This window comes from Vidua macroura, chromosome 5 (genome assembly GCF_024509145.1).
Source record: "Vidua macroura isolate BioBank_ID:100142 chromosome 5, ASM2450914v1, whole genome shotgun sequence".
Lineage (NCBI taxonomy): Eukaryota > Metazoa > Chordata > Aves > Passeriformes > Viduidae > Vidua > Vidua macroura.
Genome location: NC_071575.1, coordinates 5,907,627 through 5,928,174, shown reverse-complemented (window position 1 = coordinate 5,928,174; position 20,548 = coordinate 5,907,627). Strand labels below are relative to the sequence as shown.

The following is a 20,548-nucleotide window of genomic DNA, read 5'->3' as shown; positions in this document are numbered from 1 at the left end:
ACAATTAAATTTTTAGTTCAGGATATAAAATCCTCAATTTTCAGGTTCAGGACAGATTCAACTTTTTTTGGGTGCTCAAGCCCAAACGCTCACTTAGATGCCTCGCTATCTTTGATCTCTGGACATGTTCATTTCAGAATTAACTTAGAGAATACAAAGATTTACATAATTTAAATAATTAATCTTAGCTTTGAACATTTATCAGACACTGCTACAAAAAAATCCATCATCTGTTTCCTTGTCCTTTTTCCATCAGCTGTTAACAAAGGATGGACATTCCATACCTCAAAATTTGTAAAATTACCAAAAATCTTGTGGAAATCAGTAATTGCAAAGTTTATACTTTAATTATCAGTAGTAATTACTCACTGTCCATCATTCATAATGCATTCTGACCAATAATTGTGCTAAAGAGGATGAAGTCATTGTGAGACGCTGTATTAGTAATGAAAGGGTGAAATATATTACAGCCCTGTTGTAATAAGAAACAGATTAAAACCAGGACTCCTGGGCACAGCCAGGGGCACAAGCATATTGCTAACAAAAAACCCAATTAACATCTGCACAAACATGTCCTGAGGCACAGGAGAAAAAGCTGAAATTTAAGAGAAGCAGCACTACCTAGTCCAGATTTACACATAACAGTGTCACCATCTTGTTCCATGGGGAAAATGTTCCCAGGGATGAATCCATTTGTGTTTTCCTGAAAAAATCTACAGAGCTTATCTTACAGAGGTTGTTGAAAGAGCCTGTGCCTGTTTTGGGGAGAGAAACAGCATGCAGTGACTGAGAAGTTGTATTTTTAGTTGTGAGGGGAGAAAACTGACTTGGAAGAGACCAAGGGGAGCCCTCAGTGGGATCTGCAGGTTCCTCCCAAGGGACAGGAGAGGGGCAGATCCTCTCTTTGTGACCAGGGACAGGACCCAAGGGAATGGCTGGAGCTGGGTCAGGGCAGGTTTAGGTTGGATATCAGGGAAAGGCTCTCCAAGGATTGGCCATAGCCCCAAGGCTGCCAGTGCTCCAGTGGTGTTTGGACAACACTCTCAGGCACAGGGTGGGATTTTTGGGGTGTCTGTGCAGGGCCAGGGCTTCCTTCCAACCCAGGATATTCCATGATGCCATGCAATGGAATCATGGCTCTGTGGCTCCACAGCCACACACTGGAACAAGCCTCAGGATGGCAGAGCCTGAGGCTCATCCACTGGGGCCTGTGTGGAGGAGGAGCCCTAAGCTGTGAGTTGGCAATTTGTCCAGGAACCCCTTCTGCAGTCAAATCCTGCTGAAACAATCTGCTGTAACTTTTCCAGGAGGAGGTTATTCCCAAAGAGAAATGGAGGCACAGGAAGACTGGAAGGAGATAGAGTCCTAGAATTGTTTAGGTTGGAAAAGACCCCTCAGATCATCCAGTCAAGCCATTAACTCAACACCACCCTGTCCACCAGACCAATGGGGTCTGAACAAGATGGACAAGCCCAGTGCAGGAATATCCCCAGGGACATACTGGAAGGAAGTCTAGATGGCTTTGGGTGGATTTAGGCATTTATACACTATGGCCCATCCCTTACAGGAATTGTAGCAAGCAGTATTTCTTTCTTTCCCTTTTCTCCCTAAAGACAGAGAGTGTAAGGACTCTTGTAGTTTCCAGGAAAGGAGTTCCCCAGACCAGAATGTAAAAACTGAAATAAAATAGAACAAATGCATCAAACCCAAGTCATTAATACAGACCATTTATTTTTTTCTGCCTTAGAAGCTGGTATAAAATATGTACCTATTTATTGCTTCAAAAGAGTGAAAGATCCTCCTTCTTCTGGGGGAACATAGCAGCCCAACAGCTCATCCATTCATTTTCAAAGTAATGAAACCCTCTTGGCAAATATATTTGTGGGATTGGATTCACCAGGCCTGGCAAGCTCATGCTCCTTGACTTCTCTGTTAAAAGCATCACAGGTGGATTCTTTGGTGAGGTTGGGCTGATGCTGGGATAATGTGATTATTTTCAGCTGTCCCAGAACTGGTGGTAATGGTGTAGATGTTGCTTCTGGGGTATTTCCACATGCAACAAATTTCTTGCATTCCTCTTCTGAAGTTTGCATTATAGATGTAGAAGAGGGTTGGCTTAGAGGCTGAGGAACTGAAAGAGATCCAAGTGATGGCCAGGAAAAGCAAGGAGCTGTTTCTGTAGTCTGTTTCCTGTGGGTGCCACAACTGTACCATGAAGAAAGGCAGCCAGGACGTAAGAAAATCCAAGACAAATATGAAGAATGTCTTGACAATTTTCACTTTTCTTCTTGAGACAAGATTCATTGTCCTCCTTCCAGCTGTGTCCTCAGTACTATTTCTCCAAATGTAGGTGAAGATCTTCTCATAGTAGAGGATAATGAGGAGTGATGGGATCAAAAGCAACAGCACTGAGAGGTGGATGACACCAGAGGCAGTCCCTAGCCAAGAACTGGGGAGGAAAAAGTTGCAGTGGTGGTCGCTGCTGGAGCCGTAGAGAAAACAGGCTGGTGATGCAAACAGAGCACCACAGAGCCAAGAGACCAGAGTCATTCTCTTGGCTTTCTCCCTGGAAACTCTAAAATTCAAGGGATGCATGAGAATGTAGCATCGATCCACGCTGATGGCGAGGAGCATGTAGATCTGGACCCCGGGTGTGAGGTACTGGATGTACCTGACCAGCCGGCACACCCCGCTGCCCAGCATCCACCGCCCGGAGCTCAGCTGCAGCAGCAGGAAGGGCGCGCTCCCCACACTGCTCACGAGGTCAGCGCACGCCATGGACACCACAAAGTAGTTGGTGGTGGACTGTGTCCTCCTGCTCCTGTGGATCACTAAGCAAACGAGGAAGTTTCCCAAGACAGAGATCAGCCACAGCGCTCCCCAAACCACGCTGGCAGCTGCGATTTCCCCCGGCCTCAGCCCATATTCTACCAGAGAGTGGTTCCTGCTGGGGCCAGCTCCCGGGGCTGGAGGTTCTGCCATGTCGTAGCCAGCAGGAGGGGAGGAGACTTCGGGGCTGCTCATGTTCTGCAGCAGGAGCAAGGTAAGGAGAAGAACAGGACCACTGCTGTTATCCATGCTGTGAGGAAACTCGGCTACACCTTTTGCTCAGGCTGCAGACAGAAAGGAGAGAAAAGGTTTTGTTGAACAACTCTGTGTGAAAAGCCCAAAGTAATCAATAAAAGGTAACTCTTAAGTAGTCTCCATACTCCTTAGAGCAGTAGATTTCAGAGAAAAGGGTCAGAAATATATAGTGACACTATGTGGCATGGCAGAGAACATTAAGTTTTATGCAGATTTTTAGGAATGGCCTGAGTATTTCAGACAGGCATTTCCGTCTACAGAAAGATGAGTGTCCTGTTCACAGATAAAGACTGAGGTGCCATGTCACCAGTTCAGGTGAGCTGCAAACTGAATGAGCGGAACATGCCCCACTGATCCCAGAAATGAGCTGTACTTCCTGCTGTCCATGGAAGTGTCAGAAAAGCAGACCAAGAGGGTCCCTGGACCCTTGACTTATCTTGAGCTTTAAAGCAGAAGCAAAATTCTGAGGGAGGAGGTCAGTGTCCTCAGACAGATGAGATGAGAGGTTGGGGGAGGGATGGGGAAGCTTTTAGAGTTCCAGCAGTGGAGCCTCAGCTTGTCTTGTCAACACTGTCAATACGTGTGGCTGCAGTCAGCTGCCATGCATCTCTGTGCTCTGGAGAAAATCCAGGGAGAAGGGGAATGTCCTTACCTTGGTCAGGGGCCTTCCACACAGGCAGCAGCAAGGCTGACCCTTCACAGCAGGACCAGCCCAAAGGTTCTGCAGGTCTATGGGTGACCCAAGCAACAACTGAAGGACTGCCAGAAGCAACTGACTCTAACAGTCAACCAAGAACCTCTGCCCCCGATTTTGTAACAGAGCTCTACCAGCTGAGAATTGCTGTGGCCCAAGTGCAGGACCCAGCATTGGGCCTTGGTGAATCTCATCCCGTGCAGCCTGTCCAGGTCCCTCTGCAGAGCCTTCCTACCCCCCTGCAGATCAACAACGCTGGCACAAATCGGTGTCACCTGCTGGCTGCCCAATGGGGCACCCGGCACCCTCAGCCATGGTCGTCGATAACGGTATCAGACACGACTGGCATTGCCCAGCTCTGGAAGGACAGTCAGCTTTGGGTGACACATTTTCCATGATAATAACATATCCCTTGATAAGCATATGAGCAGCCAAACCCTGTTCCCCTCCAATGCTCAGTAACTGGGGTTTTATGAACTGGTTCACACTTTCAGAATTTCAGAACTTTAACACTCATTGTCTTGCCTGCCACCCCCACACACAAGCCCTTCAGGAAACAGAGTTTTCCCCTGGTTTTCCCCTTCTCCTCCTGCTGATTTATCCCAAGGCCCGAAGATACCAAGTTCTTCTTCCTAAGCATATCCGAAATCAAATGCAGTGGAAAGTTGGAAAAGGCCTGGTAGCCAAATGGGAGAGGCCTCTGTTAAAAATTCCTCTACAAATCAGCACCAAATTTTGCTGTTAGAGAGCATTGAAATTCCTGGGATCTTGGAGGCACTAACACTGATATTGCAGGTCAGTGCTGGCCATGCTGTCACCAGCAGAGCAAAGAGCTCATCAGCTCAGACAGCCATGGATTTCCTCCCATTAAAACCAGCAGGTGGCAAATATATGGGAATGTGTTGCTTTCCAAATTTTGTAAAATATTACTAAATATAAATGCCTCCACTGGAATGTGGCCATTGAGACAAGATTTTGGACTCTGGGTTGGTTGTGCTGCAGCAGAGAGGAAAATTCAATTACTAGTTTATCACTGAAAAGTCCAGTTTGAAAGCAGGAAAGAGGAGCAAATGGAGCAGGAAGTCAATTTTCCAGTAAGGAAAAACATTCAGAGGCATTCAATTCTCCTTGTTCCACATGATGTTTGTCAATGTTTTGATTTTCTAGATGGAAACAAATCACATAGTCCTTCTGTTTACGTTTTTCTTAGATTTTTTTTTTCTCCTGTCCTTCAGGATGATATACTGGTATATTTTACAGAAAATAAATACATCATGGATAAAATTGTGCATATCTTTTTCAACTAGACTTGGAAATCTGGGTAGTTTACTGGAAACACCTGTGCTACCAACAGTTTTGTTTCCCTATCAAGATTTATTTTGGGGCTAAAACATTAGGAGAGCTGAAAGGAGTTTTCCCTTGAAAAGGAGGTTCCATGCTGTGTTCCAGAGGAAACTCTCAATGTGCCTGATGGTATTTCACTTCATTCTTAGTGAGTTCTAAGGCCCCAGCTCTGAGCAGTATCCATGTCTTTAATACAGGACTTTCCAGGCAGCTATTTAGATTACTTTTAATTTTAAGCTCTTTCACTATGAAATATGAGTCAAAAACCTTGAGTCCCTTTTGCAGTGTATTTGCTAGAAAAGTCACAGTCCATTGTCATTCAGATGAGGTGTTTAGCGTGTCTCAGATGTAGCCCAGCACAATTCAATTTGTCCTGCACCAAAAAAAGAGGGCTTGAAGGATCTTGTGGGAAGAGGTGAATGTGAGAGACAGGAAGCTCTGGCTGAACAGCATGAAAGATTTATGCCATCAAACTTTTAGCAGAAGGTTTTGATTACTAGTTTTAATTAATACACTTTTTTTTTTTTTTTTTTTTGCAGGACTGTGTTTTATCCTAGCAAATTTTACTGGCTATCATGTTTCAATTTACAGCTACACTGACTTGAACTTTTCTTCATTAGTTCCTGTCTACATCTCCTGTTCTGAACTGTATTGTATGGCTGTTTTCACCAGTCCTCCTTCCCTTCGGTTATGGGGTAAAAAAGTAAATTCCCCCAAAATAAATTGAAGGAGACTGAGGGGAGAAGTTGTATTTTAACTTGTGAGGGGAAAAAAAAACTTGACTTGGAGGAGACTGAGGGGGCCATCTGCTGCTTCCTCATGAGGGGAAGCAGAGGGGCAGCTCCCATCTCTGCTCTCTGTGACCAGGAACAGGACTTGGAGAATAGCCTCAAGTTGTGTCAGAGGAGGTTAGGCTGGATATCAGAAAAGGTTCTTCCTCCAGAGGGTGTGGGGCACTGCCCAAGCTCCCCAGGGCATGGCCACGGCCCCAAGGCTGCCAGAGCTCCGGGAGCGTTTGGACAACGCTCTCGGGGATGCACAGGGTGGGACTGTTGGTGTGTCTGTGCAGGGCCAGGACACGTTTCCAACCCGGGATATTCCCAGCTCAGAGCTCCACAGCAGCGCTCAGGGACAGAGCCCGGGAACCCTGCGGCTCCTCCCGGGGCAGAACAGGCCCTGCGGGGCTGCGTGAGGGCGGCGCCACCGCATTCGCCCATTCGGGGCCGGGCCCGAGCCGGCCGCCGTCGCGCCGGGCGGGGCCGCGGGAGGAGCGCGGCGGGGCCGGGATGGCGGCGCGGTGCTGCCAGGCCGGGCTGAGCTGCGGGGCTCTGCTGTCCCAGGCTGTGCTGTCTCAGGCTGTGCTGTCCCGGGCCGCCGGCGGGGCCCCGGCCACGCCTCACTGGGGACGCGCCGCTTTTTCGTCGGCGCCCGCGGTGAGCGGCAGGGAAGGGCCGCAGCCTCGGGAAGGTGAGCGCGGGGTGCCCGGGGCGGTCGGGCTGCACCGCCGGCATGGCGGGACGCACGGCAGGCAGGGCTGTAGCGGAGCGGTGCCTGTGTTGGGTTGTTCCCAAGGGGAATTTCATCGCTGAGTGTACTCCTGGGAAGCCTTTGGTGTCGTGCCTGGCCAATGCCATTGGGAGCAGTGAGTTTTCCCGGCCTTTTCCCGGTGGGCATGTGGAGCGCGCCAGGTCGCTGGAAGCGCCTCGGAGTGATGTCCGGTGAGGCAGTAGCAGCTAAAGGTGTCCTGTCCTGGCCTGAAATTACAGATGTTTGTAACAGAAATAGTAAGGTTGTTGTGACGTGTGGCTGTTTGTGAAAGCACCACGAAAAAGGTAGGTCGAGGGTTAAAGGAGTGCTGAATATTATCTGTTGGAGCGCCCTGAACGGATGCGCCGCTCAGTTTAAGATTTTAATAGCTAGAAAAGGATGAAGAGACATAAAGTTCTCTGATAACGGAAACAACATGTGAAATCCACAAGTTTTTATGGGGTAGGGTTATAAGATTGAATGATATAAAAAAGAACCCAAACATCCCTTCTTAAATCTTTGCTTTATGCTAAATATGTACAATCGATGAAACTTCTGAATTCAAATCAGACTCTTGAAAATAAATGTCATCAGGTTCATCTTTGTATGTCTGAGGCCATATTATATTCTGCTCTGGTTTTTGGACAGTGGGGTTTGGAAGTGTTTTAGGGTTTGAGGAGGAGGAGGAAGTGAAGACAGACAGGTATGCAAAGAACAGTGTTTAGTTTGAAAACCCAGTGGTATTTGGTGACTTAATGCATCCCTAGGGATCCCTCACCACAGCTCCAGGTGAAATGAGTGAGCTATAAAGTAGAGCCAGGAGAAGCCCAGACCTGAAATGGATTAAACTCTTTCACTTCCCATTCCACTTTCTCTGGAACTGCCCAGTGAGCAGGATCAAAGTGTTCCCCATCCCCAGTTCTAAAAGAGAAACAATCCAATGCCTGAACTGTTCATACAGGGGTTAGCTGTGCTGCAGAGTGGCACAGAAGAGGGCGTGAAGCTGTACTGTCTGAAGGAAAGGATGGAGCCATGGCCCTCTCCTTTTGGAAATAGGAACTCTTAAGTTTATCCATCTTGTGCTGCTGGTGGAAAGTGATTTGTGGCTGCTGTGTGGGAAAGAGGAACGGGAGCATAGGAATGAAGGCAAAAGTGTCCTTCGTTTTTGTCCTTCAAGTTCTTTTTTATCTTGTTTTTTTGCAAAATTAATTGGTAATCTTCAGTTTTGAGTACCTTTTTTCCATGTAAAGATTGGGGACTATTCCTGGATATTGTCACAAAAAAAACAAAAAAAAAAGACATACGGAATCATGCTACATTTTTTGCTCCCAAAACTATAGGTTAATTTATTTTAAAAACATGTTTCTGTTAATATCTTTTGTTTCTCCTTCTTTCAGGTTCAGTAAGGAGAAGAGGCAGGACACCACAGTTTGTAAGATCAGTAAGTACTGAAATTTACAGGTAGCTCAGGTGTTTGGGGAAGTTTTCTAAGCTGTGTGTTGTGTCAGTTTGCCCAGCAGCCCCTTCTGCAGTCAAATCCTGGTGAAACAATCCCCTGGGACCATTCCAGGCCAGCACCTGCCTTCTGTAACCTTTTCAGTCTATGTTATCAAAAATTAAAAATACAACACTAAGCTAAGAGTTAACTTGCACTGACACCATGTAGAGCAGTGTAAAAAGTAACTTAAAGTCGCATTTCCAATAACCCAGACATGTCGATGTTGTTGTCAGACTGAGACAATATTTGTGGTGCTTGCTTTCTGGCATAAAGCTTTTCTTTTTCTAAGAGCATTTGATTAAATTGATGGTCAGTTTCTGGAGGGTATAAGCTATTCCTGCAATGTACTGATACATTGTCCCTACACTGGAATTTCTGTGGCAAGAAATTTCAGCATTATTAATTATGAACTGTTCCACACCTACAGAATTCCAGAATTTTAAAACTCGTTGTCTTGTCCCCCACCACGTGTTCAGGCCCTTTAGGAAATAGAGTTTGCAATTCTGTAGTGGTTTGATTCCCCCTCCTGATTTATCCCAAGGCAGGAAGATGGCAAATTCCTCTTCCTAAGCATCTCTGCCATCAAATGGAAAAGACTGGGAAAGGCCTGGCAGCTAAGATGGGAGAGGCTCTCTGCTAAAAATTCCTCTACAAATCAGCACTAACTTTGGCTGTAAAGGTGTCTTGAAATGTCCAGCTGTGGGAATTGGTTCTTGAAATCATTATGTGATGTGTTGATCTTGTCTTGTCTTATATCCCGTGTCTCTCCCGTCCCACCTGTCCCCTTTTCCCGTGATCAGGCTGCACCCCCCAGGACGGAGAGGATGGCTGTGGATCAGGACTGGAGCAGTGTGTACCCAACAGCAGCTGCCTTCAAACCTGCTTCTGTGCCTCTCCCAATCCGAATGGGTTACCCAGTGAAGAGAGGAGTGCCTCCACCAAAAGAAGGCAACCTAGAACTTATCAAGGTAAAACATGTGCCACAGCTGGGGGTCGCTTTTAAAGTCACTGTTCACTAAGGCTGTGCTGCTTTGATTGGAATATTTGTCTTGGAGACTGCTTTCTGCTATTAAGTCACATGATCCTCTTGAATTTCTAAGTGGTAACAAATATATAGTTAATTAACAAATGAATGATATCAGGAGACTTTTTAGGATGAAGGTGCCTGTGACTTTTGTCACAAAGTCTTTCCCTAAATCAGACTTGAGAAGAGTCTGCTTAAATGAATATTTCCTTAAGCATATTATACTGCCTTACCAAATGTGAGAAGTGTAATCAGATTTCAGTAATGCCCATTAACTTCTGATCAGACAAAAAGCTATTGTTTTGGTAACTCTTAATGCGTCTGTTTCAGATCCCCAATTTTTTGCATCTTACTCCTCCTGCAATTAAGAAGCACTGTGCAGCTCTTAAAGGTGAGGGGGGAGTTGAGGGTTTTTTGATTTTTTTGTTTGTTTAGTTGGTTGTTTTTTTCTTTTTAAACCATCTCTGGAAGTTTTCAGACAAAGCAAGATGTAACTGTGTGTGATGGTGGTGGGACATGGTACACTTGTGGAGCTGGTTATTCAGCTGGCTGTGGCTGTTACTGTTTGCTTTCCTGCTGCTGCCAGGAGTCACCCAGGTGGTAGCAGATAAGTCTCAGGAGGTTGTCAGGACAAGAGTAAGACTGAAATGTTACTTTTGCACAAGACCTTGCTTGAACTGATGATTTGATAGTTCAGAGCTGTACAGAAGGTGAGTGATGAATGTGACTCAGTTCTCAGAGAACTGTGATTGAACCAGGCTTCAAGCAGTAGCCATTATGGGCTGCATTTAATGACCAAAGAGCTATTAATATGAGACGCTCTGTGAGAGCAGGGTCTGCTGGGGAGATACAGGATCTACTGGAGACCAGGAGCATCCTTCCACTCAGCAAGCCTGTAAGGGGAACCTGATGAGGAGCTCAGGCAAAGGAAGCCTTTTTTTGTGATGAAGGTGGTGAAGGAAGAGCTTGCCCAGAGAAGCTGTGAATACCCCATCCTGGAAGTGTTCAAGCTTAGTTAGACAGGGTTTTGGGCAGCTGGATCTAGTAAAAAATCTCCATAGCAGGAGGGTCACTTCCAACCCAAACCATTCTATGATCCTATTTGACATCTGCAGTACTGTATCCTGTTTTGGGGAAGCCAGTACAAAGAGAGACATGGTAATACTGGAGCGAGTCTAGCAGAAACACTGCTGTTACCTAAACGAGTGTAGTTCCTAGGACTAGTACTTTTAAAAACATAAATTGCAGTACATTTGAAAGAGAAAAAACTCCATCTAAATGTACCAGATAGGTATTACTCAGAGTGTTTACTCTTTATTGTACAGATTTCTGCACTGAATGGCCAAGTGCTCTGGACAGTGATGAGAAATGTGAACAGCATTTTCCCATTGAAATTGAAACAGTAGATTATGTTTCTTCAGGGACTTCTATTCGGAATCCCAAAGCAAGAGTGGTGACCTTAAGAGTAAGTAGTAGTTTTGGTAAACAGCCTTTGTTTCAAACCCCTAAATGCTTGGCTTTCTTTTCCAAACATGCAAGTGTGATCTTCTGTAAGGAAGAGAAATGGAGGGAATTCAAAATCACACACAAATGAGTATGTGTGTGTGTTCCTGACGAAATCTGTCCATTCATATTCACTGGCCTTGGGACTTGTACGACATTGGGGGCATGTGGGGATACTATGCAGGTATATATTGTTTCAATATCACATTATTCTTGCCTTATGTTAAGACATCAGTGTGATACAATCCAAAGAAATTCTTCAAATGCATCCTGAATAGCTCTCCTTGATAGAAGATCTGTCTGTCTCAAGTACTTCCAGAGTTCAGAGTTTGGATTTTCCAAGGAATTAAAGTTGTTTTCTCCTTTTCTTGAAGGTTAAACTTTCTAACCTGAATTTGGATGACCATGCAAAGAAGAAGTTCATTAAGCTCGTGGGAGAGCGGTACTGTCAGAAGACAGATGTGCTCACAATTACAACAGATAGGTGAGCTGCCAGAAGGAAACAAAAATACTGTAGCAGTGCCCACAGCAGAGAAAGGGCTGAGTGTCTTCTAGTAATACCAGTTATTGTCTTGGTGAATTATTATATTTTAAGGCTAATGTGGGGCTGTCTTGGTTTGGAAAGACAGGTGTCTGCTAAGGAAGGCAGGAGCCTCTCCTGAAATGGAAAAAAAAATGTAGACCCCCCTCTTCTGAATTGTTATAAATTTGAAATTAAGGGGGGCTCTCAGGCAAAAATATGGGAGCAGGAATAACAGTTCTTTATTAGGGAAGAAAATAAAAAGATAAAATAAACAATGCAGTGAACTAAAAGAACACTGTCAGAGTCAGAATACAACCTGACACCCTGTTGGACAGGGTGTTGGCAGCAGTCCCATTGGAATTGTGGCTGCAGTCCTCCTGGAGTGTCAGGTGTGGTTCTGCTGGAGTAGTGATCCTGCAGAAAAGGGTGTAACCTTGCTCTGAAGAGGCAGTGGAAGAGGCAGCTGTTCCTCTGGGAAATCCAGTGCAGAAGAAGCTGTGCTGGTGTCCCAGAAACTGAAGATTATATCCAGGTAGAAATGCTTGGCTCCTCCCTCTGGGTGGAGCATCTCACAATGGGATGCTCCAACTTTTATCAGTCATGCAGTGACATTCAACAGGCCATTAACAGCAGATGTCTCCCAGGGGGGAGGATTGGTTTGTGAAAGAGATAAAGAAAACTGCCCAATTAAGAAGATAAGTGCCACAATTCTAACAGATGGCAATTGAATGCATCTTGCCTTGTAATCTAGGACGGGGCAAAGAAGTTTCTAATGTCTCCAGAAGATTTGTAAATTCTTGGATACTGTATATTTTCCTGCTGCCTTGCAGCTGCCCATTCTCCTGTGTTCTTATTATTCAAGCCTCCATGGTATTCTTGGTTGTGTGTAATTGAGAAGTACACAAGAATCAACCACTCATTTCCTAATATTCCCTACATTACACAGTAGAAAATGTGATGGTAGGTTTTAACCTTTTGTTCAGAAAAATGTTTCTGCATTTCCAGGTGTCCCCTGAGAAGACAGAACTATGATTATGGCATGCACCTGCTCACAGTTCTGTACCACGAATCCTGGGTAAGCAGTTGAGTGTGGACTCTAAATGTGCTCTCTGTCATATTTTAAAGTAAATTCCCTTACAATTATATTCTCTTCCAACTCACTTTTCTTCAGATTCAACCAAGAGAACATTTTGCAGGATGCCAAACTCCTGTCTGTTAATTAGAATATGTTTTTCCTTGGGCTCTTCCTGGGCTGCAGAAAACCATGGCTGTCATTTGGAAGTGTTCTGCTTCTCTCACATACCTTGTCTCAAGCTTCTCTCACATACCTTGTCTCAAGCTGACTGCTCTTCTGAGCTCCCCCTTGCTCAGAAAAGGGGCAGCCTTCCCACTTTGACTACAGATTTTCCTTTCACAGGGAATTCTTCATATTTGTCTCCTGTATTTTTGTGGTTGTGTTGGTGCCCTTCAACAATTTTACAGGCATTTTTTTACAGAAAACAAGTGAGCAGTCTGAACTGAAATTGTTGTTGTTGGAAATCCATAGTAATGTTTTGGATGACTGAACTTTGTTCAAATGTCCCATGTCATTATCACAGTGTTTGAGGCAGACAAAGCCTTCATCATCTCCATATGTCACTCTTACAGAAGTTGTACCTTATCCACTGCTAAAATTCATACTTAACTGTTTTCAGATTTTCTAGAGTAGGAAATGTCTGTATTTAGCATTTTTATGAATTGTTCTTGATTTTGATCACTGCAGTGCTGATGTTAAGAACATCCTAAGGAGGATGAGATATATTTCCCTTTCAGTGGCAGTTGCCTTGAAGGATAATTTTGTAATTGTAGAGTGCATCAAATTAAATTGATGGTGAAAGATAACATTTGCTGTAGATCTCAAGTACACATGGGTGTTTTTCTCCCCAACAGCATCACATTGCATTACAAATCTTAAATTAATGGCAGAGTAGCTTCCAGTAGTAAGCAATGACAAGAGAGCTAGAAGTGCTCACTTTAATAATTTCAGACAAACACCATGGCTGTGCTGGGCTCCAGCTTTAATTAGTGCTGGCAGACAGGGCTATGCAATATTGATATGGGAGTATTCAGTGTTTATTGAATATGCACAAGTCTCTTGCACTTTTATTACCTTTCATCCTCCATGTTAATATTTGATGAGTTTGTCAATCAGTTGTAATTGTCTTTGATTCCCATGAAAAATTAATGGTTTCCTGAGACATGGGTTTTTATTTTGTGTGACATGCTTTATTTTGTGGCATGGTTTTTTTGCCCCCTGATCAAGGATAATGCCTTTCAATAACTTGCTGAAAGACAGTTTGGATCCATTGAGCAAACCATGAGCAAACAGTGTGTGGTTTATTTTCATTTACATGAACTTTAATATTGGAGGGGGACAGACAGGGCCTGGCCTTCCATTTAGGCAGTAACATCAGTCCTGTTTGCAGAAGTAATTGTAGGATTTGATGACTTTCCCAGCAGAGTAGTTCCACACTGTTAATGCATGTGGCTGATGGATTTGAATCAAAATATGAGGGCAGTGTTCCATTCTTGCTGAGTGAAGGAAAGCTGGATCCATGTAACTTCTGCCCTCAAGCCTGAAAACTTTGCCCATGATCTCTTTAAATGTGGCAGAACTCCTATGATTTATGTTAATATCTGGATTACTGCATTTTGTCAATTGCACACATGTGTGGGGGGAAATGTTATATGCAGATATACATCAGGAAATGGAATTTCAACTGTAATTATGTTTTAGTTGCCAGCAATGCATCATCCTTTTAATACAGTTACAAATGCAGTATCAGACCCATGAGTTCAGTTATTTTAAAACAGTCTTAAAAATCTTCAAAACCTAAGAATGTTCACTTATTTTCTCATTCTAAAATACTTGGAGATGTTTTGCTTCCTGTTTACTAGTTGTCTGGTTATTAATCAGATATTTGTGTTTTGTTAGATTTCAGAATATATTAATAACATGGCTGACTTGCTCCAGTTAGTAAGAATTGAATTTCTCTTCTTTGGACTTCTGTTGTGATTCCTTTCAAATTATCCCCCAGTATTGTGCATGGATTGAATTAATCAGTGAATCAGCAGTTTAACCAGTTGTATTTTTGCTGCCTTCAAATTCTGGTCTGCTTGAATGCTGTAACATCATTCCAAACGTGGATGTATGTTTATGGAACAAGTGGTTTTTAAAGAGTTAGAGTTTGCTGCCCTCGAGTGGTTGAAAGGATCTTGGATGGATTTCTTCACACAGCTTGGATTAATAGTTTATCACTCAAAAGTCCAGTTCTGTCAGGAGATGAAAGCAGGAATGTGAAGCAAATGCAGCATGAAGTAAATTTTCCAGTAAGGAAAAACATTAAGAGTAATTAAATTTTTATTGCTCCAATTCCATGTGGTGTTTCAACATACACAGTATGAAGGAGAGTGAAGGATCTCGATTCAGCCTTGCTAAGCTGGGATCTTGAAAGAGTACTAAAAAGTTGTCCTGGATTTTCTACTCTCCACAACTTCTTACAGTAAGAAACAGAAAGGTGAGGGGAGGACAAAAATGAAGAATGAGCAGACAGCATGACACTGGAGGCTTAACTAAAATTTATCAACCCTGCAGCTGTACAGCTTGATTGAATTTCAGGGGAACTACTTTTGCATTTCTTTGTAGAGCTTTCAGTGGCAAGTCACTGGTGGGATGCAGTGTCTGTGATGGGTATTTTTACATGACCACTGATGATAACACTCAAATCCATCATACAGCTTTTCTTTAGGCTTCATCTTCATTTTTTTCAACTACAGTCATTTTAAGCCATTCCAAATAAACATAATTTTTACCACTTCAGGTTGTGCCAGTAATACTTGGTAACAGCAGAATTTTGCAGTTTCATACTGGGAGTTTACCTTGTAAAATATGTGGAAAAGATATGAGTCCACTGTTGAAACCTAAGCAGGTCTCTGGCTACTTAGAATTCCAAAGTTGATGTTATGAACACTCAGGATGTTATGACATGGGGGTTGTAGAGTTGCAGTGGCAGGTGGTGGAGGCACTCAAGTCTTGCTGAAGCTCCCTGGACACCTTTTAGTGTTACTGAAGATGTTCAGAGTGAAGCTCCTGACTTGAGGACCTTAGAACAATGAAGGGTGGTGTAATTGTGCCCTCCCTACCTAGAACAGGCTTCTCTCTCAGTGTGGTTTAAGTAATGCAGACTGGGGCTGAAGTGAGGCTGGTCTCTAAATGTTGGAGTATGTCCTTTGTTTTGAACCATGGATTCCATTGCATGCTCACCAGAATCGGACAGCTGAGAGAGTCCTCGTCAGTAATGGGAACCAGAAAAGGTAAAGCCAAAGTGGCTTTACAGTGGATGTTAAAGTTCATCCATTTTCTCTGAGTTCAAACATTTAAAATCAAAGGAAGGAGGTTTCCTTACAGGAAATGTGTATTCTAGTAGAAGAAGGTTACACTTTTTTTTGCACCTCTTGGAACGAAAAACGATGAGCATTCCAGCAAAAGGTTGAATTAGGAATTGTCTTTGTAATATTTCTGACTGTAGTAAGCATTTTGCAATACCTTATGCTTAAGCTCCATATTTCTTGTTGCTGGAGGAAAAAGGCTCTTTTTTGATGCATAAATACAATTTTGTCACTGTTCAATTTTCAGTCTGTGTTGGAGTGAAACAAAGTCTTGTGGGGCATAGACATTAATAAACCGAACAGAAAATCATCAGACTTGGATTTTTAATATCACGGATCTCTCTTGATGAGATCAAAATCTTATCTGGTCAGCCTTCCAAAATCAAAGTGAGGTAGATAAATACCTTACAAATTACCCTTTCAGAAACCTGGATTTTCCAGAAAATGCATGCAGCTACTCCAGCCTAGAGAAATTAGATATTATCCTAAGTTTTGAAAGAGACTGATGGCAACTTTCCTGAGTTAGTTACAGAGCCAGAGACTAAACTTGAGAGCATCATTAATTATGGGAGCATCTCTTGTGTAGTATTAGTCTTTGGGGGCAGAGTTCTGGTTTTGTTTCTGTGCTTGTTTTCCTTTTGTGTTACATGTTTGGACCTCACGGGAATTTTTATCTTCATAGTTTCTCTTGATTTTCCCTTGACTCTCTAGAGGTTCTACCTGTCCTGTGCCATTGCTGTGTCCTAGAAAACACAGTTCTGCTTATTCAGAAGAATGGATTTTAACTTATTCCACATCACCAGGCAATTACAATTTCTGTATCCAGTCTCATATGCTGCAAATAAGTTTTGCCTTTCTACAAACTTCTGTTGATATTTCTAAGTTGTTAATTAAATAGTACAGATCAAAGTGTATTGTATCCAAAGAGATAAGCACATAATTGTTTTGGCAACTCCTCTTAGGATTGAAGGTTCCCAGTAACTTGGAAAATGTTAGCATAGCTGTCATTTATTAGCTGAAAATGTAAGATTATTGTTCCACACAGAGCATCTTTTATTGCAATGCAATCCAAAGATACAGGTGTATTTATTCTAGGCTGCATGGATTTTGAAATTTGACTCGGCATTTAAGGAACTTTGCTTCCCCTCAAAAATAATCCTTTTAAAATACCTGGTCTTTGCTAAACAGCATTGAATATTTAACTGTTCAAACCATTGACAAGAAAATTAACCAACATGAGTCATGTTTTTAATTGCCCTCAAGATTTCTGTGTGCCACTAGAGAAATTTTAGTTAAAATGTTTTTCCCAAAAGGAAGATCAGGGAACTGAAAATTTTAAGCCTCTGTATCACTGCAGCATCAAAATTGTGCAAGTTGAATGGGCAGAAAAAACCTCAAGCACGCTGATGATGAAATGCCTGCTTAAGAAATCCCAAATCCTTTCCTTTCTTCTGCACTTTAAGCTACCATATAAAGTGGAGCCTTTTGTTAATGACTTACATGTAAAAAGCAACTTCACTGTCCAAAGTCTATTTTAGCATTCATTCTATTTCAGAATTCAGATTAAGCACTGTAAAGGCTTGTAAGTCTCCCAAAATACTGGCTTAAACTGTAGCATAAAAGATTTGCTTAGAAACAAATCCTTATTATGTTTATGGCATTGAAAAATAATTCTTTATAGTTCCATTGGGAAGTGAAAAAATAGCCTTTTATGCCTTTTTAGTCATAGGTTTAAATCTTTTACTTTATATGGAAAATTGTTTTCTGGTGTTTTGGTTTGGGTTTTTTTTATTCTTATTGTAAGTTTTTTAAGAGGAAAAGATTGAAAGTATCAGCTGAGTGCATCTTTAGCCAAGCTAGATAATACTGAGATTCTGTCTTGCGGGTGGTAGAATGAGGAAACCATTCTTAGTGAATTCTTATTTTTAACCAGGTTCGCAAAGTGGGGATTCTAGGAAAACAATATCACACTTGGATTCCTCTTCTAACTGTTTTATTCTCATTTTTAAGACTGCAGTTTTAAAACTGGTGAACAGTTTTTATCATGTTTACTAACATGTTTAATCTGCAGGGGACAAAAAGAATTCAACTAATAAGATTTGAGTGATAAAGACCTAATTTTTGAACTTTATTTAACTCTCCTTATTAGTTTTATTCATAACACTTTAAACTGAGCCTGCAACATGTGTAACATTTCCACTGTTAAGGCTTCATGGTGCTTGTCTACCTCGACTATGTTTCCAATTGCCTATATAATTCTACAGTCACTTTTCTCTTGCAGTAAATTCTGTTGAAAAGGTATCAAAGTTTCAATGGATACAGTTTGCAAAAACTAATGGATTTAGAAATCTCCCCCTACCGTCAAATCCCTTCCTGCCTTCCCCCTCACCTCCCACCACACAGTCAGATTTTATTTTAAAATCCATGTTGACAACATCATTCTGCTGGGAGGAATTCCAAGAAAGAAATACTCAACAGTTGCTTTAAAATCTTGCTTTGTAATGCTCACAAGAGGTAGGGAAATCTTAATCTGTTTATCAGCATGCATCTCCAGAATCCTGTGAGTTGCTGTGTACAGAGAAGGATATTCCTGAAGAGATAAATGTAATGCTGTCATTAGTCCTTGTTGTCTCTGCTGTGACTTAGAGGTGTTTAAAAGCCTCACAGGGATCTTTTGTTTGAATTTCAGCCGTGGGTTTGGTCCAGCGAGTGACCAGGAGTGATACTCATATTCCCTTACTCCTGAGAAACCCTATCCCTGTGAGAGAGGCTTTGGCTTGAAAATTCTGTTGGAGTTCAGGGGAAAAAATGCTTGGATAGCCACTCTGCACATAACCAGGGGATGTGTAAAGCAGGATGATGCTGTTAATTTAAAACTCTAAATCTCCACTCTGGATTGCAGGGTTTGTCAAACAGACAAGGAACACTTCACTGTGCCCACTTGTTCCATTAATGTTTCAGCAGTACAGGGCTACAGGATGTCCTTTTGTTCCTGTTTTTCACCTCCAGAAATTGAATGAGGAGGTCCTTTTTACTCCTGTGGTTTATTGTGTCCAGGGTTTAATGTCAGTCATATGAACCTCTGAGCAGTGTGAATTGCTGCTTCTGACTAAACATTTGGACTCAGACTCAAAAGACAAGAGATGCCATTTACCAGGTGCAGGACACAGCCCTTGGGAAGGTGTTCTAAATTCAGATAGAGGAATCCAAGCACACAAGAGCTGCAGGGTGAAAAAAAAAATCTTGGGGCTTAATTAAAGGTTATTGAATACTGTGGTTTGACTGCAGCAACCTTGATGCTTAGTGGAAAGAATAACCTTTAAATAAACAAATGAAAAACAATACCAATACACACCTCACCTTACCTCCTTTGCAGAAAAGAAAAAACAAACAAAACATACAATGAACAACAGCAAAAAAACCCTCCTCCCCCAGCTTACAAGATGTTTTTCTGGTTCTGCATGTGGCTAAAAATTTATTGAAGAGCTCTTTTTGGCAAGTGATTTTAGAAAAGATAAAATTGGCATGCTGTAAAGGCTTTACTATAAGCTTTCTTTGAGTATATTTCCAGAGAAATGCAAGTTTTATTTAGTCATGATTTTATAACAATTGTAAGAAAAACATGAATAGCAAAATACTTCAAATTGTGATTCTTACATAGGTAAGACATATTGGTTACATCAGTAAAGTACTAAATAATTATAAATACTCAAACATACAGCCTGCAATATACAAAAATGCAAATATATCACTGAAGCATCTGTATTTATCAAAGTACAATACAAAATAGCAGGTTACAACATTTGAAATACTTCTTAAAGTTTCTTTCAAGGCCTGCTGGAGAGATGTTGAAAGACAGAATTGATACAGAACAAGTGTGTTTACAGCACTGAGATGGTGGTGTCTTCTTCTGATCCTGTCTAATTTTGCAGCACTGATTAGGTAAAGATCAGCACCTTGTGGATAGAGATTCTATTGAGCGATGTATTTTGCAGGAAGAAGAAGTGGATTTGTTGGTGGTGCTTTTCTTTGTGTGTCACATCATGGGTTACTCATTAGGCACTGTCTCACTTTCCCCCCCACCAGCCAGTGTAGCCAGACCAGAACCCTGTGCTAGGGACATAATAGCTGGGTGGCTGCTTCCAGAACTGCAGTGTTGAGAGCTCTTTAAAATTACTACTTTTGCAAGGATTTTAGTTATTCATTATGTATAGTCCATAAGCTTTTCCTCCCACTTTGACTCAGCCAGTTTTATCTGCCAGATACAGAAAGAACCTGATGAGAGGGAAAAAGGAGCTCATCCTGCTCATACAGGCTTGACTTACAAGCCTTGGACTCTAGAGGAAATACCTTCCACCACAAATGCAGTTTTTAAAGGGAATCGCTATGAGAGATCAGTTTCTTCAAATTATTGTTGCTTTGTTTCAGTCTTGGATAGTTTTTAAGGTTGTGCATTTTCTTTCAGAAAACTGAGAAGTGGGAGAGCGAGAAGTCTGAGGAAGACATGGAAGAGTATATCTGGGAAAACAGTCGCTCTCAGAAAAATGCCTTGGACACATTGCTTCGAATAAAAGCCTCAGAGAATGTCAGTAATGTCACTGAAGAGGAGCTGCTGGCATCTGAAGTGGTTAAGAATTACAGAAACTCGGTCACCGCGCTTAAAAACGAAGGTGAAACAGAAAGTAACATGTCTCAGTACAAGGAATCTGTGAAGAAACTACTGAATATACAAGCATGAGAAGAGCAGATCTGCAGTTACACCTGATCATTACAGAGATGTTCAACTGCTGTGTTAGCATTTCTAATGATATGGATATATAATTATTCAGAACTTGAACCAAAAAATGAAACTTGACTATGAGTTAAGTCCTGTCCATGGCTCTTGTCCTTTGAATAAAGTATGTTTGGATTCATACTGGTAAC

At 42.3% G+C, this 20,548-nt stretch overlaps 2 protein-coding genes across 5 annotated transcripts; one reads left to right on the top strand and one right to left on the bottom strand.

The window, feature by feature from the left end:
- Positions 1-1,851: 1,851 nt before the first annotated feature.
- Positions 1,852-3,838, bottom strand: LOC128807803 (probable G-protein coupled receptor 19). The gene is made up of 2 exons (XM_053978393.1): positions 3,737-3,838; positions 1,852-3,113 (listed from the first exon to the last, which is right to left on the bottom strand). Exon 2 carries the CDS (start codon positions 3,076-3,078, stop codon positions 1,942-1,944), a length of 1,137 nt encoding a protein of 378 aa, XP_053834368.1. The 5' UTR covers positions 3,079-3,113; positions 3,737-3,838; the 3' UTR covers positions 1,852-1,941.
- An 84-nt stretch (positions 3,839-3,922) lies between these two features.
- On the top strand, positions 3,923-20,548 carry MRPS35 (mitochondrial ribosomal protein S35). Of its 4 annotated transcripts, none has more exons than XM_053978391.1 (8): positions 3,923-4,158; positions 8,047-8,090; positions 8,948-9,115; positions 9,502-9,562; positions 10,497-10,636; positions 11,049-11,158; positions 12,203-12,272; positions 20,091-20,548. In XM_053978391.1, exons 1-8 carry the CDS (start codon positions 4,068-4,070, stop codon positions 20,361-20,363), a joined length of 957 nt encoding a protein of 318 aa, XP_053834366.1. In that variant the 5' UTR covers positions 3,923-4,067; the 3' UTR covers positions 20,364-20,548. The 4 variants fall into 4 exon arrangements, with proteins under 4 accessions (XP_053834366.1, XP_053834367.1, XP_053834364.1 ...); XM_053978392.1 differs by having other exon boundaries at positions 3,926-4,107; XM_053978389.1 differs by lacking the exons at positions 3,923-4,158; positions 20,091-20,548 and adding exons at positions 5,748-6,589; positions 19,447-19,717.